The sequence below is a fragment of the Lepidochelys kempii genome, chromosome 7, assembly GCF_965140265.1.
Source record: "Lepidochelys kempii isolate rLepKem1 chromosome 7, rLepKem1.hap2, whole genome shotgun sequence".
NCBI classification, from domain to species: domain Eukaryota; kingdom Metazoa; phylum Chordata; order Testudines; family Cheloniidae; genus Lepidochelys; species Lepidochelys kempii.
Window position 1 is genome coordinate 45224850 of NC_133262.1, and position 16588 is coordinate 45241437.

The following is a 16588-nucleotide window of genomic DNA, read 5'->3' on the forward strand; positions in this document are numbered from 1 at the left end:
CCAAGACTGCCCCAGCAGCAGCTGGTGTGGCTGGCCCAGGGGCTGCCCAAGCTGCTCAGGTGGCCCCTGGGCCAGCCGTACTGGCCGCTGCAGAAGTCCCGGAGGTCCCGGAAAGTCACGGAATCCATGACCCCTGTGAGAAACTCTCGGCCTTACCTGTCACTGTCTGTTCCCTACCCCCTCTCCAGTTGAGAAATGTCTTGAAAAAATAGTGAGTGAAACAGCATCTCACTGATACCTGAGCTTCCCAATAGAGTTTTCTGTTTTCAAGGTCAAAAAGCTGTTAATGTTAAGAGCAAGCAGTATAGCAAAATGCAAAACATGATCCTCTTTGGGGAGTTACAGCACTTAGAGAAAGACAGTGCGGTATCTCTTAGTGAATGGCATTAATCAATGGTCTCTCCTCCATTCCCTTCCCCTACTGCACCTTTTAGTCACCAGATTTCACAGTCTTTGCAAAAGCCTTTTCAAGTTTCCTGAATGAATAAAAATATAATTTAACAATCAGTGAAGTAAAGCTATCAGAACATGCCTTTGCTGAAATTGAGGTGCAATCATCTTGTTAAAAACCTTTATGGTTGATTCGGTGTCTTTTTCTCTTTCCACTCTAATGGTACACAAGTGGTCTCCCCAGCATGTTCACATTCATTATGCATTAGACCATCCACATGTGCCTTTATAGAGGTAGTGTAGAAATAAGGAATTGACTACAAGACAACATGTGGTCCAAAGCCATCGTGGTAGAGACATTTTGTGGGTGGGGGAAGAGGAAAGGGACAAGTAAAAGCTGCATTAATCATACATAACTATACAGGCCTCTTTGTGACAACAGCAGCTCTTGAATAGAAAATGAATGGAAGAGCAGCTGTGGAGCAACTGGTGCTAGTTCAAGTGCATGAACAAAGCCCTGATTCCTTTAATCCACGCTCATAAAAGCAGCATGCAAAGAGGAAAAGTAGTAAATTGAGGTAGACATATGTCCATCATTTGCACGTGGTGGGTGACTTTGTTTGCAGCAATTTATATTTTAGCAGTCAGACAAAGTTTGGATCTGGATTCAGGTTTCCCCCAGTTGAGTGTTAGGATCTGGACATTTAGTTCAGGCCCATCTCTACTAATCTTACAGCCCTATCTCTGACTGAAATGAACAACAGAAAGGTGAGGATACTTAGTTTCTGTTCTCAGGCAAGACTAGATGCTGGGAATGGGAGTAAATGAGTGAACCTAGAGAGGGCCACTTGTAAAATCAGAGGTTACTGGGACAACTAAATTCAAGTGCAGATGCCTAAAGTAGTAGTCAGTGAGTCTGCTAGAGGTCTAACACAAGTCCCAGAACTCGTTGGCATCACAGGGACTTGAGAAAGGAGGAGGATTTTTCTTAATCTACTATGGAGGGACAATGTCAATGGATATGTCTACCCGCAAAAGAAGACCCACAGCAGCTACTCTCAGTTGTCTTGGGCTCACGCTAGGAGTTCGACTTCGGTCTGAAGCTTGAGCTCCAAAACCTGGCGAGGAGGGAGGGTCTCAGAGCCCAGGTTCCAGCCCGTACAGGAACGTCTACACTGCTATTTTTAGACCCTTAGCGTGAGTCCCAATCAGTTGACCCAGGTGCAATGAGTTTTTGCAATGTAACTGTATCCTTAAGTCCCAGAAATCAGATGAAATAGTAAAATCACCTTCCATGGAAATGTTACACACCAATCACCTAGTAGTTCTTGGTGTACATTGATGGGAAAAATCACACGGTTGTCATAGTATGCTGTCCTATGTTCCATTTCCTACTGCACCAGCCCACGGATTCCATTACTACCATTAATTGCACAAAATGCTGCATATGTTTGTACCTGTATATAGTATGCAAAGGGCTTATTTTTGATATCTGTGTACCAAATAAATACAAAGGATATTTTCCAGAGTTTAACCCTCACCCTCTAAAAATGGCTTTTGGCAGACACATAATGATTGCTACACCGCCTCCTTTCTTCACTTCTGGCCAACAGCCCAGGTGTGATCCCTAGTGCCAGACTTGACTGTGGTAATGTCAAGATGACAGCTGGAGGGAGTGGGAGAGGGAGAGAGAACACACAAAAATCGAGAACAGAAATGTGGGGACTTGATTCACATTTCAGGGGTGGTTTGATTTATATTAACTCTTCACGGTCACATCTTTACTGGTAAGAGTGCTACAAAAATTAAATTAATCTTTGGTTTCAAACGTAAAATGAGATGCCCTTATCATATCTTGGAATAGGACTTGGAAAAACCACTCACCTGTGCCAAGAGGGAAACTTTCCTTGGTGAGTGCAGGGGCTACAAACAATTTCTGCAACATTTAGGCTGTCATTTAAAACCACTATTAGGATTCTAGCTCTTATGGGTGCAAAGAAAATTTTCCAGATTTGCACTAACTATAAACTGGAGCAGTGTCATCGTCCTGAGTCTGTAGAAAGATGGCACTGGGCCTCCTGCTGCTAATAGCCTTGTCAAACAACAACAAAGCGAAACTGATAAGACTGGAAATCAGTTTCACTGATGATTTTCAGAGCTCTGAAGACATCAAGGAAACTGAAGAATCATGTTGGTTTTTTCATGCTGTTGGTTCAGAGAGGCAGCTGAAACAAGAACCAGAGTTCTTCCTGGAAAGACCCAAAAATGGAGGCTAGGAAAAGTGTAAAGTAATAGAAATCCATTTCCTTGGCCTCCCCTCAGCTCTTTGCAGCAGCCAGGAAGGCTCTGAGGGAGAGGTAGAGGTTGAGTGTAGAGGACAGGAATAAGGCCAGGACCCTGGTAGAAATTCTAGCACACATTCCCATTCCAGTAGCTGGTGGTGGAGGCAAGGGCATTGTCCCTAGGGCCTTGTTTGTCATCTTTTGTGTCTACCTCTGGCTAGCAATTATATGTTAAAAAAATAATTGAGCCCTGCCTCAGAATGCCTGCTCTAGCCTTGCTTTGTGAAATTTCTCTTGATCATTTCTGCTGGAAAAAAAAAAAAGAGACTGGGAAATTACACTGTATCTGCATTTGCTAATGGAACTTGCATTGATTGAGCATTGTGTAAGAGGGAAGGATGGCAGGAACTCTCACACCTTAATTGTCTGATCTTTTCCAGAAATAGCCTTCTAAGAACTCCAGTGAGAGGCAAGTTTCAGAGTGATAGCTGCATTAGTCTGTATCAGCAAAAACAACGAGGAGTCCTTGTGGCACCTTAGAGACTAACAAATTTATTTGGGCATAAGCCCTTGTGGGCTAAAACCCCGTCATCAGATTCGTGGAGTGAAAAATACAGTAAGCAGTATATATAAACAGCACGTGAAAAGATGGGAGTTGCCTTAGCAAGTGAGGGGATCAGTGCTAATGAGGCCGATTCAGTTAAGGTGGAAGTGGCCTGTTCTCAACAGTTGACAAGAAAGGTGAATATCAAGAGAGGGAAAATTACTTTTGTAATTTTGTACATTTGTAGTGCTAATGAGGCCAATGCAATCAAGGTGGATGTTGGCCATTTCCAACAGTTGACAAGAAGGTGAGTATCAGCAGAGGGAAAACTACTTTTTGTAGTGACCCGTTGTGACATTCCCCTCTGGTGTTATCTGGGCCAGTGATCTACTAGGCCTCTCCAATCCTCAATTCTGGACCAGTGATCTACTAGGCTTCTCCAATCCTCAGCCAGCCTTACCCTGCTCTGCTGTGAGAACCCCCACTTCTGGGCTGTTTACGCACAGCCTCTGGCATGTAAGCTAATCCCAGCTACTTGCAAGCGAATGACACTAGCCAATATCTCCAGTCCCAGACATAACCCTCGGAACTTCCGTCTTGCAGTGTCCAGTTATGCCCACTGGACGCTGAAAGCTTATATGAGTTTGTCAGTTTAAGAAAGAAATTGATATGTACCAGGCTTGTTATCCCAAGGAGAGTCTCTGACACACTTCAAACAAAATGCACTGCTTCAGGTACAATAAACAGATTTATTAACTATAAAGACAGATTTTAAGTGATTATAAGTCAAAGCATAACAAGTCAGATTTGGTCAAATGAAATAAAAGCAAAACGCATTCTAAGCTGATTTTAACACTTTCAGTGTCCTTACAAACTTAGATGCTTCTCACCACAGGCTGGCTGGTTACTTTTCAGTCAAGCCAGTGTCCATTGTTCCCGTGAGGCTCTGCTGGGTTTGTCCCATCCATGCCCTGACGAACGTGAATTGCCTCTCTGTTCTTGGAGAGTTTTTGCATGGGCTTGCTTTAAGCCATGAGGACACATTTTCAGCTCATAACTATGTACATGAAATTATAACTGTCAAGGTTTCTCCCCCACTCTGAACTCTAGGGTACAGATGTGGGGACCTGCATGAAAACCTCCTAAGCTTACTTTCACCAGCTTAGGTTAAAACTTCCCCAAGGTACAAATTAATTTTATCCTTTGTCCCTGGATCTCCACTGCCACCACCAAACTCTAACTGAGTTTACTGGGAAACGTAGTTTGGACACGTCTTTCCCCCCAAAATCCTCCCAACCCTTGCACCCCACTTCCTGGGAAAGGTTTGGTAAAAATCCTCACCAATTTGCATAGGTGACCACAGACCCAAACCCTTGGATCTGAGAGCAATGAAAAAGCATTCAGTTTTCTTACAAGAAGACTTTTAATAGAAGTAAAGAAATCCCCTCTGTAAAATCAGGATGGTAGATACCTTACAGGGTAATTAGATTCAAAACATAGAGAATCCCTCTAGGCAAAACCTTAAGTTACAAAAAAGACACACAGACAGGAATAGTCATTCTATTCAGCACAGTTCTTTTCTCAGCCATTTAAAGAAATCATAATCTAACACCTAGCTAGCTAGCTAGCTAGCTAGCTTGCTTGCTTGCTTGCTAAAGTTCTAAGACTCCATTCCTGGTCTATCCCTGGCAAAAGCAGCATACAGACAAACACAGACCCTTTGTTTCTCTCCCTCCTCCCAGCTTTTGAAAGTATCTTGTCTCCTAATTGGTCATTTTGGTCAGGTGCCAGCGAGGTTACCTTTAGCTTCTTAACCCTTTACAGGTGAGAAGATTTTTCCTCTGGCCAGGAGGGATTTTAAAGGGGTTTACCCTTCTCTTTATATTTATGACAATAACCGATAAGCTTACTATAACATTACTGTAACAGTCTCCAGACAGGAGAGTGGAAGGGGAGTCCTCAAGGGCAAGGAGGCCACTGGGTAAAGGAAGTGGGAGCGAGGACTCAGATCCTTTTGCTAGCCCACTTCACCGGGGTAGTGCAGAAACCAGGAAAGTTCCCCACAATAGCGGGACTATTGCCCCACTTACATGTGGATTTTTGGAGTGATGGGACTAGTTGGGGTCAGGGGGTTCTGGTTCTGCTTCTCTAGCAGGTCCAGTTGGTGTTTTCGCTCTCTCTCTCTTTCTCTTTCTTCTCTCTCTCTTTTTCTTTTATCTCCAGTTCTTTCTCTTGCAATAATCTCTGGTGCTCCCTCTCCTTTTCTGCAGACTGAAGCCTAAAATGCTCCAACTTCTCAATCGCTTCACTGCTTTCACTAATTTTCCTGCTTTCCTGTTCTTACTTCCCTTTCCCGAAATAAGCAAACAGAAAATAACAAAACCGTGACCTCCTCCTAACTGTCCTTATATGTGAAACGTGCCATCATGTGCCAGAAATGCCCATCTGCCATGTACATTGGCCAAACTAGACAGTCTCGACAAAAGAATAAATGGACATAAATCAGACATCAAGAATTGTAACATTCAAAAACCAGTAGGAGAGCACTTCTGTCTCCCTGGACACTCAGTAACAGACTTAAAAGTGGCAATTCTTCAAAAAAAAAAACTTCAAAAACAGACTTCAACGAGAAACTGCAGAACTGGAATTAATTTGCAAGCTGGACACCATCAAATTAGGCCTGAAGAAAGAGTGGGAGTGGATGGGTCACTACAAAAAGTAATTTTCCCTCTGCTGATACACCTTCTTGTCAACTGTTGGAAATGGCCGACGTCCACCTTGATTGCATTGGCCTTGATAGCACTACAAAAGTAATTTTCCCTCTTTTGATATTCACCCCTTCTTGTCAACTGGGCCACATCCACCTTAATTGAATTGGCCTTGTTAGCACTGACCCCCCGACTTGGTACGGCAACTCCCATCTTTTCATATGCTGTGTATATATACTGCTTACTATATTTTTCATTCCATGCATCTGAAGAAGTGGGTTTTAGCCCACGAAAGCTTATGCCCAAATAGATCTGTTAATCTCTAAGGTGCCACAAGGTCTCCTCGTTGTTTTCAGTGAGAGGCAAGTGGCTTTCTGGGCTTTTCTGAAATATCAAGGGGGCAGGGGGCAGAAACACAGGAAAGGTGAGTGGAATTTGAAGCATCATAGAAAGAAATGGTGCTACATTAGCAACATCTGGGCAGCAAAGCTCAGTATACTCTTAAGAAGCTTCTCTAAGTATCTTGGCTAGAGAGAGAGAGCCCTGAGAATGTTTGGGCTTTGCTATTGCACATGTGGCTCAACGAGCTTTTAATTAGACCTTTAGGCAACAGCCCAAATCAGGAAAGGCAGAGGGGAAAATCCACATGGACAGGGCCACTGAGCTACAGCATAGTGGTAGTGAGGGAAAGAACAGGCTGAATGGACTGATGACTGAAAGAAGTACAGTTACTGCACTTGGACCTGCTAATAGGCTGCCTTTATATATATATATATATATATATATATATATATATATATATATATATATATATATATATATATATATATATATATAAATCTAAATTGGATCAGACTTTTCTTTGAGAAATAGTATGTATTGGAAACCAGGCCATATTGAGGCTGGTGGGAGGATGGCTATGAAGGGTGAACTCAGGTCACAATTGATGGCATTGGAAGAAGCCCTTATGGCCTGTTGCAGGTGTCCTGAGTTTAGGAATAATGTTGCAATGCAGACTCCCTACAGCAGTGAACATCTCGCACTTTGTGGAGCTTTTGTATCTTTGGAAAGGAGCTGGAGAAGTTTGGGGCCCATGGTGCTCCGTGGGATCCCTGGCCATTTAACTAAAGAGGAGGCAGGTCCTTGGAAGAGACTGTGAGCCTCATCTTCAGCTGCACTGAGACAGCTTTCCACCACCTCCAGGAGCGTGAAGATTTCCTAAAGTCTCCTGCCTGGGGGAATCCCCAAGTAATGTAGAAACGCCATAGTCACTCCGATGTCTCCCGTCTCCCTCCTCCCTGCATCCAGAACAGGGGCTGCTGCCAGGGAGAAAGGGGCGATAGCTAAGGATCTCAAAGTACTTCACAAATATTTAATTGATTTATGCATAACAAGGCCCCGTGAAGTAGTTTTGTACTGCTGCCCCCATTTTACAGAAGGGAGAACTGAAGCACAGAGGGTAAATGGCTGGCCCAGTGTCACATGGAGGGTCAGTATCTGTGCCTGGAAAAGAAACCAGAACTGCTGCTATCAGTTCCTTGCTCCAACCTTTACACCATGCCTAGTGTATTAATGACAGAATACATTTCGATACTTGTTCTCAACAAGTATCTTCAGTTCCGTTTTGATCTAATATAATAAATGAATGAGACATGAGGTACGCTTTGGCTTCATAAAGCCAATGATAATGATGTTGCCAATTTGTCTGAAAATATTTCGCCTACTATTGCTATACTTAACTCCTAAGACCCCAGTGACTGAAAGAAATTAGAGAAAATTATTTTCTTTTTCCTTTTTTTACTTTGTGCATTTGAAAATAGTGTGTGGAGAGCCAGTTTCATTATTTCTCCAGTCCTGTTAATGCTAATATTACATTAGCACTGAAAGGCATCAACCAATATCAAGACCCATTATGCTAATCACTATACTGATGCACTGTATGAGACAGTCCTTGCCTTAAAGAGTTTAAAATGTCTAAATAGACAAAACAGGGGGAAGGAGTGGAAGAGGAGTCAAAACTGAAGGTTTGTCTATACGGGGATATCCAGTAAAGTTAATCTGAATTAACTAAAGGTATGAATTTGAAGTGGATTAATCAAACTGCATTAAATCCCTGTGTGGATGCTGTTATTCATAATTAAAGTGGTCTTAATTCAGTTTAGCTTAATTCACCTTGGAAGTGAATTAAGGTAAACAGAATTAAAACCACTTCAGTTCTGAACAAGGGTGTTCACACAGCACTTCAATGCAGGAGTTTCACTAATCTGCTTCAAACGCACCTTTAATTAATTCAGATTAATTTTCCCGGATGCCCCAGTGTAGACAAGCCCAAGAGAAGTGACTTGCCCCACGTCACGCCACAGGTCAGTAGAAGAGTCTGGAATAGAACTCAGGTCTCCTGCCTGCCAGTATACAGTTGTGTTTCATGCAGAACACCAGGCATCAGATCTGGCTCGCACAGTTCATTTTCAGTCATGGTGTTTTCTGGCAGATGAATAATTAGAATGGTAATATCAGAAAGCTTCTCAGAATATTTTTGGGGAGGGAGGGAATATATTTCTTATTGTGCAGAGCTCCCTGTGATCAGGAAAGCTAATCTCTAACCTAACCTACCTTCTGAGGGGGTTATATGTCACCGCATATAATAGAGAAGAAGCTTGAGTATCTAGCCAGCCCTGGGAACATTAAAGGTTTGTTAATACTCAAGGAGCATACTCACAAATGGAGGACTGTATACACAGTCACCGCACACTTTTAAAATCTCACTATGTTTTAGGGCTCTGTAGTGCACCTTAAATTTTCCAGGCTCCATGGTGGCTGGACTGGGGAGGAGGAGTTACTAACCTTCAAAATCGTGTGGACAGCTGTGGCCTCCTACTTCATTCACACTACCAGTTGCTTCTATTATGGAGAAGCCCAAGAGCAGTGCTAGCCTCTCGCTGCTATTAGATGCTAATGCTTTAACCCTTAGATCCCTAAGGAGGTGTCTGTTCTTCTTAAGGTGAGGGACAGGAACCAAGTCAATGCTGCTCCAGCTCCCTCAGCAGCCCTGGCTCACTTACCCTGCCAGCTACACGAAACTACCCCCTGCCCCTCTGTTGCCCCCACTCCCTCCAGCAGGTGAACAGCGTCACATTCTTTCCCCACCTGTCCAACTTCACTGGCTGACCAGCCTCTCTGCATGGTGCCTCTTCTGGGCTCATGCCAAGAAGTCCCTTCCCACAGCTGCTGCTCTGAGCAGAGCCGCTTCTCTATGTGTGTGGCAGGGTTAGGATCCCACACAAGCCAGTGAGGAAGGGAACGTTCCTAGCAAGGAGTGGGGAGGGTAGGACTGCCTCCATCTAGGAATCCCAATGCCGCCCCTCCTCCTTGCAGCCACAGCCCCTTTCTTCTCCAAGAAACAATAGCCCTCTGTAGCCTTCCCACTAGTCCAGGAAGCTTGTCGGTTCTGATAGCATAAAACATCTCAGGATGGGCTAGCATCCTATGGGCTGAGCGGACAGCCAAAGAGGATTCCTGCCACAGTCTTGAGTGCCGCTGCTGTTTGAACCCTAGGTACTAAATTTAAGCAGAATAGCTTAGACCAGTGGTTCTCAAATTTACTTGATTGGGCCCCCTTTCTTTTTGTCTGTAGTCGTTTACGCCCCTCTCCCACAAGTACATATAGTGCCACCCAGCTCTGAAGGCAAGCACCACACCAGTAGCAGCACAGAAGTAAGGGAGGCAATGTCAAAAGTGACATTCGTCAATATCACTTTTCACAGCAGACTTAGCACCCCATTGTCACCCTTACTTCTGTGCTGCTGCTGCCACCCTGGGGCTGACAGCTGGAGCCCCACCGCATCCCGGTGAGGGACTGTGGGGCTGGGAGGAAAGCCCGGGAGCTATGGCTGTCCTGTTTATCCCCACATCCAGGCTGTGCACGGCCCTTCTGCACAAGCTCTGGCTGCCTGGGGCCGACAGAGCTCTTAAAGCGGGGTGGGGGAGGAAGGGGAGCACACAGTTCGCACCTGCCATGACACATTCCCATGTCTCCCTCGGGAGGCCTGCCCCATAGTTTGAGAACCCCTGGCTTGGACTGATAGCGTTGCTCTCTCCTGTCTCCTTACAGCTCCTGTATGACAGTCCGAAAGCACGACAGGAGGTGGATCATCACTGGAGGGCGTCAGGGTGTCCCCATATTGTCCACATTCTGGATGTGTACGAGAACATACACCAGGGGAAAAGATGCCTCCTCATCGTCATGGAATGGTACGAACCAGGGAAGTCCCTTCCCCCTGATCCACATTCAGGAGAGTAGAGAGAATGTGACCGCTGGCTGTAAGAGCTGGGAGCAGTCCTGGCTGCACAGCCTTGCCATGCAGTAGCCTCCTGCATCTTTCTCTTTATAGGATTTATGGGGAAACCTGCAGCTGCTCCAAGCAGCCTGTCTGTGGGAGGAACAAGAAAACTAATCATGAAACTAACCTTCCTTTGCACTCAGAAAAAAGTATCTTTATGGAAACATGGGTGTAATTAATACGTATATTCAAACGTGCATCTGTCACTTTCCTCAACACATTCTCGTGGGGGCTGACTGTCCTTATAAGGTAATTTGGCTCCCCTCAGGCTATAACTATACCTAATTCTTCCCACTGTCCCCTACCATCTTGGTGCCACTGTCGCAATGGTGACTTCCTCCGGGAGGTGGGTGGGGGCAGTTTAATATCTCTCTTATTAGTTCCTTATTTGCTTGCTTGCTTCGTTTGTTTTTCTCCATCCCCAAACCTTAAAGAACTTTTTTGTAGTGCAGTAAGACCACAAGAATTGCTATCAGCCTTCTGAACCAGCATCTGACCTGTCATTTCTGGTCTCCCAGCAGAGATGTGTGGCATGTTACCAATGTCAGTGATTATGTTTTCTGGGAAATGCCTCACTACATATTAAATTACAGGCCTCAAAACTCCTGTTTTGTTGTTGTTGTTGTTGTTTTTTAATTTAATGGCAGAGCAGGCAGCAATCTGCCCTGGACCTATCAGGAACAGATTATTTAGCAAGTTCAAGTCTCAGAGACAGGCAGGCAGGTTACCTAGCTTACATAAAACCATAGTTGCTGCAGGTCCATGCACACAAGATGATGCACACTCTGATGGAGATTTTCTTTTGCTCGTCCCCCTGATTTTGTTTTGTATGTGTTCTCTGTTTCAGCATGGAGGGAGGGGAGCTGTTCAGTAGGATCCAGGAGCGAGGAGACCAAGCTTTCACAGAGAAAGGTAGAATGTCATGAGAAAGTCTGTGAGGTTTTATTTCCTTCACCCTCCCTCCCTACCCAAAATAAATGGAAAATGTTTACGTAGTTTCTGCAGGAACTTTACTGGGTTCGGTTTTGTTTCCTCTTGTTTTAAATTTCTATTTTTTGTATTTAAAACAATTTAATGTCACAGCTCAAGAAAATGAGAAGCTACCAGAATTGGCTAGATTTAGGCATAATGTGGAAAGCTAGACGAAAACTTCCTGACATACATCTGCTTATACACTTCAGTACTAAACTGCAGCAGCCCCTGCTGTTCTAATTCCTGGTCCTCACACAGCTCTGCCAGCATACCCCCATCCTGACATGCAGTCCCTCCCTTGAGTAGCATCAGTTGTGTTCAGCTGTGTTGTGAATAAATGGTTATAACAAACACTTAGTACAGAAAGGCAACATGACTTGTTTAAGGTCCCACAGTGAATCAGTAAGAGAGCCTGGAACACAAAAGGCTTGTTGTTGTTTATTTAATTATTATTATTACTTACTATTTGGACAGTACCATAAATGCACATGACTGCAAAATTCTACTTGCCCACTCACTGCCAGAGAAGTGCCTTACTTTTATTGAAGAGTAAAATATTATTAGCGTTGTTTCATTATTGTCCTCATGAAATGGGTAGGAGAGTGGAATTTATACCTGGGTTGTAAATTATTGTGACCATTGTGCAAGGCTGGTATAGAGGCCAGGTTTTCTGATTCCCAGTTTCCTATGCTAATCTCTAGTCTATGATGAATCTCTCAAGAGGCATGAGTGATACATGTGGAGCACATGAACTGGATGCAGTTCTAAGGCGTGTACTGTGTAGTTCTGTCAGATACAAGACTCCAGAGGGAAAGAATGGTGCTGTGACTGTAGGTGATTCTACCCTGATAACAACATGACTTTTATGCATTATACACCTCCAGTGTTTTCTCCCAGATACCCATTCACAAATCTTTGGGGACTACAAGAGAAAAATACTCCACTTGCGCAACAGGCGCTGAGAAATTAATATCCCTCTTTCTTTGAGGGACCTCCCAAGATCCCACTCTCCACCCACCTAGCAGATAGCTTCACAGTGCTCAGGGCCTAGCTAGTAAAGGAGAAGGGTATGCAAGGTTTTAACCTCACAGCTTCCAAATGGGATGCATTTTTCCTCCCTTTGATTGTTTCTGCCTGACAAGGCACAATTTGTGCCCTCAAGCAAGACATCTCTGTATCAGTCCAGACCTGGAATTTCCAGCCAAAGCAGGAGACTTGCTTTATACCCAGATGGGTCTATATAAACTAGGTTTGCCTGGTTACAGTAAAATAATCTTAGCTTTCCCCTCCAGCCTCTGAAGCTGAGAGCATCACTTTATTTATGCTCCTACCTGTGCAGGAAATGAACAGCCAAGTTAAAGATATTAACTCTGACCTCTGTTAATTCAGACAATGTTGAATAATATAGATATTTATGTAGTCTTGTGAATTTAAGACAGTGTTGACCCATAACAGTGGGAACAGAGAAAATGAGAGAGAGACTGCAGGTGAAGTACCTTAGGGGGTTGAAGCCAAAACTAGCACTTGCTCTAGAATAGCTGTTCAGCACACAGAGCTGGGGGAGGCCACAACCCTCTTTCTCTGAAATGACCTCCCACATAAAGCTCTTCTGGCTGCCGCAAGTCGATGAACTCTTTCAGGCTCCACTTCACGAAATCTGTTGCTGGGGGGACAGTCAGCTCACTGGCCACTAGAATTTCCTGCTGGAGTATGTATCAAGTGCAGAAATTAGACATAAAAATAAACTGGTGAAAAAATAATGCCCTTAGTACTCTGTTCTGATGAGCGCAGCAGAGCATTAATTTACAAGTACACACAGAGCAGGAGTCTCAACTATTTAAGTTTCTGTGCCCGCTCATGAGAATGGCTGAGCTGCCGGGGGATTGTGGGGTATGATTGCCTTCAAAACAAAAACACAGCTGTTGAGGCTAATTTTAGGTTTTTCAGCGTTGACGCTAGCCCTGTATACAGACAAGCTGGATGTAACTCAGAAACATTCCCAAGCATGTCTCTGAGCTACAGTGGGAATGTTAATATGACCTTTCTCTAAAATTATATTTATAGAGGCCTCTGAGATAATGAGAGACATCGGAACAGCCATCCAGTATCTGCATGCAATGAACATTGCCCATAGAGATGTCAAGGTGAGGCCTGAATGTGCCTATGCAGGGCAGAAAAGTTAAACTGAAAACAAGTGGATGGTGGTGATCTATATAACATTTATGAATACAGTACAGCATAGGTGCTGGAAGTAGGGGTGCTGCCACATCCCCTGGCTTGAAGTGGTTTCCTTTCTATACAGGGTTTACAGTTTCATTCAATGGCTCTCAGCAGCCCCACTGTACAAATTGTTCCAGCACCCCTGCAGTAAGGTAGCCAAAGTGTTCCTGTTTCACGCCAGTGTGGGGAGGATCTGTTCATGCCCAGTCAGTTCAGGGTCTGAATACCCACCCACATCAAGGCCAATAGTTTTCAGTTACATATGCAACACAGAAAGATCTAGGTAGTCATAACTGGTATTAAAGAGACATTCAACTTGAAGTCTAGTTAATTTTAAAAAATGTATTAAGTTGTTTCAGATTCTGCACCCGCACCTGAAGTCCCCTTGTCAGTTTTTGTAGTTTCAGAATCGTATTTTCCTATTTTATGTTTAAAAAAGAACACAAGAAAAGGAGAAACTGCCTGTGTAGAGGAAAGTATGAAACCAGTTCCACACAAAATAAACAAACTGGGGAGGGGGAAGAGAAATTAATATTAGACTTGATCCTGACTAACAGGGAGGTATTGGTTGCAAATCTGAAGGAGGAAGGCAACTTGCGTGAAACTGATCATGAAATGACCGATTTCATGATTCTAAGGAAAGGAAGGAATGAGAGCAGTGGAATAAGGACAATGGGCTTTGAAAAAGCAGATTCAGAAAACTCAGAACTAGTAGGTAAGGTCTCAAGGGAAGAAAATCTAAGGAAAAAAGAATTCAGAAGAGCTGGCAATTTCTCAGTGACAATATTAAAGGCACAATAGTAAACTATCCTGTTGCGAAGAAGAGACAGTAGGATTAGCAAGAAATCAGTATGGCTGCTTTAATGACCTGAAAATCAAAAAGGAATCCTACAGGGAAACATGGACAAATTGCTAAGGATGAACACAAAATAACAGTGCAAATCTGTAGGGACAAAATCAGAAAGACTAAGGTACAAAATGAGTTACATCAAGCAAGGAATATAAAAGACAGTAAGAAGAGGTTTTATAAATACAGTAGGAGCAAGAAAAAGATGAAAGAAAGCATAGGTACACTACTTAGTGGAAAAAGAGAGCTAATGATGGAAGAAATGAAGAAGATTGGGGTGTTTTGTTTTGGTCGTCACTAAAAAAGGTTTCAATGTAACCAGATGCTTAACACAATATTAACAACAAGAGGAAGGAACACAAGCCAGAATAGGAAAAAAATAGGTTAAAGAATATTTAGATATTTAAGATGTATTCAAGTTGGCAGGGCCTGATTAAATTCACCCTGAGGTACTTAAGGAACTCGCTGAAGCAATCTGAGAACTGTTAGCAATTATCTTTGGGACCTCACCTGTCCTCCCTGAGTTCTCAGAGGACTGGAGAAGGGCAAATCTTTAAAAAGGGGAACAAAGAGGAGCTGGGGAATTATAACCAGTCAGCTTAACTTTGATACCTGGAAAGATACCGGAACAAATTAGTGAACAATCAGTTTAGAAGCAACTAGAGAATAATAAGGTGCTAAATAGCAGCAAATATAGATTTGTGAAGAACAAATCATGCCAAGCCAACCTAATTTCCTTCTTTGACAGGGTTACTGACCTAGGAGACAGGGGAAAGCAGTAGATGTGATATATCTTGATTTTAGTAAGGCTTTTGACACATTCCCACATGACATTCTCATAAGCAAACTAGGAAAATGTGGCCCACACTATAAAGTGCGTGCACAACTTGTTGAAAGGTCGTACTCAAAGAGCTATTGAGTTATCAGTGGTTCGCTGTCAACCTGGGAGGGTATTAGGGGTCAGTCCTGGGTCTGGTACTGTTCAACATTTTCATTAATGACTTGGAAAACAGAGTGGAGAGTATGCTTATAAAATTTACAGCTGATACCAAACTGGGAGGGGTTGCAAGGAGGACAGGAGGACAGGATTAGAATTCAAAATGACCTTGACAAATTTGAGAATTGGCCTTTTATTGAATTTCATCTTGTTGATTTCAGACAAAGTACTACAAAGTACTGAGGAAGGAAAAATCAAATGCGCAACTACAAATTGAGGAACAACTGCTAGACACAGTACAGATGAAAAATATCTGGGGGTTATAGTGGATCACAAATTGAATATGAGTCATCAGTATGATCTAATTATAAAAAAAAGGCTAATATCATTCTGGGTTGTATTAACAGGATTGTTATATGTAAGACAAGGGAGTTGATTGTCCTGTTCTGTTCAGCACAGGTGACGCTCCAGCTGAATATTGTATCCAGTTTTGGGCAACATACTTTAGGAAAGATGTAGACAAATTGGAGAGAATCTAGAGGAGAGCAACAAAAATTTTAAAAGGTCTAAAAAACTAACCTATGAAGAAATATTAAAATAACTGGGTATGTTTTGTCCTGAGAACAGAAGACTGAGGGGAACCTGATAAATCTTCATATAGGTTAAGGAATGTTGTAAAAAGGACAGTGATCAATAGTTCTTTATGTCCACTGAAGGTAGGCCAAGAAATAATGGGCTTAATCTTCAGTCAGGGAGATTTAGGTTAGATATTAGGAAAAGTTTTCTATCTATAAGGAAGTTGAGTAGTGGGATGGGTTACCAAGGGAGGTTCTGGAATCCCTGTCACTGGAGGTATTTGAGAACAGGTAAGACAAACAAACACCTGTCAGGGATGGTCTAGGATGTTATGCTTGGTCCTGCTTCAGGGTGTGGGGGCTGGACTAGATGACCTCTCAAGGTCCCTTCCAGTCCTACATTATTATGATTCTATGATTTTTTAAAATCTAATCACTTTTCATTAGCAATCTGAGGTGCTGTAACAACAGCAGGTAAAAAAAAATTTTTGCACTCCTGTCTGAATATTTCTTAAGTTGGCTGTCTCTCTTCAAGAATGTTTTAAAATTGCTAATGAAAATGAGGATGATGTTGGAAGGTCTGGCTGCGCTTGAGCATCATGTATTGCTAGTACCTGGTAATTATTTGTGGCACAGTACTGAAGAGAATCATTCCAGAAAGCAGGTCTGGATTTCAGACCCTGATTTAGAATAGTGGTAAGAACCTCAGGCTATTCCAGAGAAGAAAGAATGCCTGGCCTGCATAGAGTATACAGACTTGCAAAACAGGAGTT

General features: G+C 43.1%; 1 protein-coding gene across 2 annotated transcripts in view; it reads left to right on the top strand.

Moving 5' to 3' along the window:
* MAPKAPK3 (MAPK activated protein kinase 3) overlaps positions 1-16588 on the top strand; it is a 67426-nt gene that overhangs the window by 38561 nt on the left and 12277 nt on the right. For both annotated transcript variants that reach the window (XM_073352481.1, XM_073352482.1), the window contains exons 3-5: positions 10036-10175; positions 11112-11176; positions 13301-13380. In XM_073352481.1, the coding sequence (XP_073208582.1) occupies positions 10036-10175; positions 11112-11176; positions 13301-13380 (285 nt within the window). The remainder of the gene's footprint in view (positions 1-10035; positions 10176-11111; positions 11177-13300; positions 13381-16588) is intronic.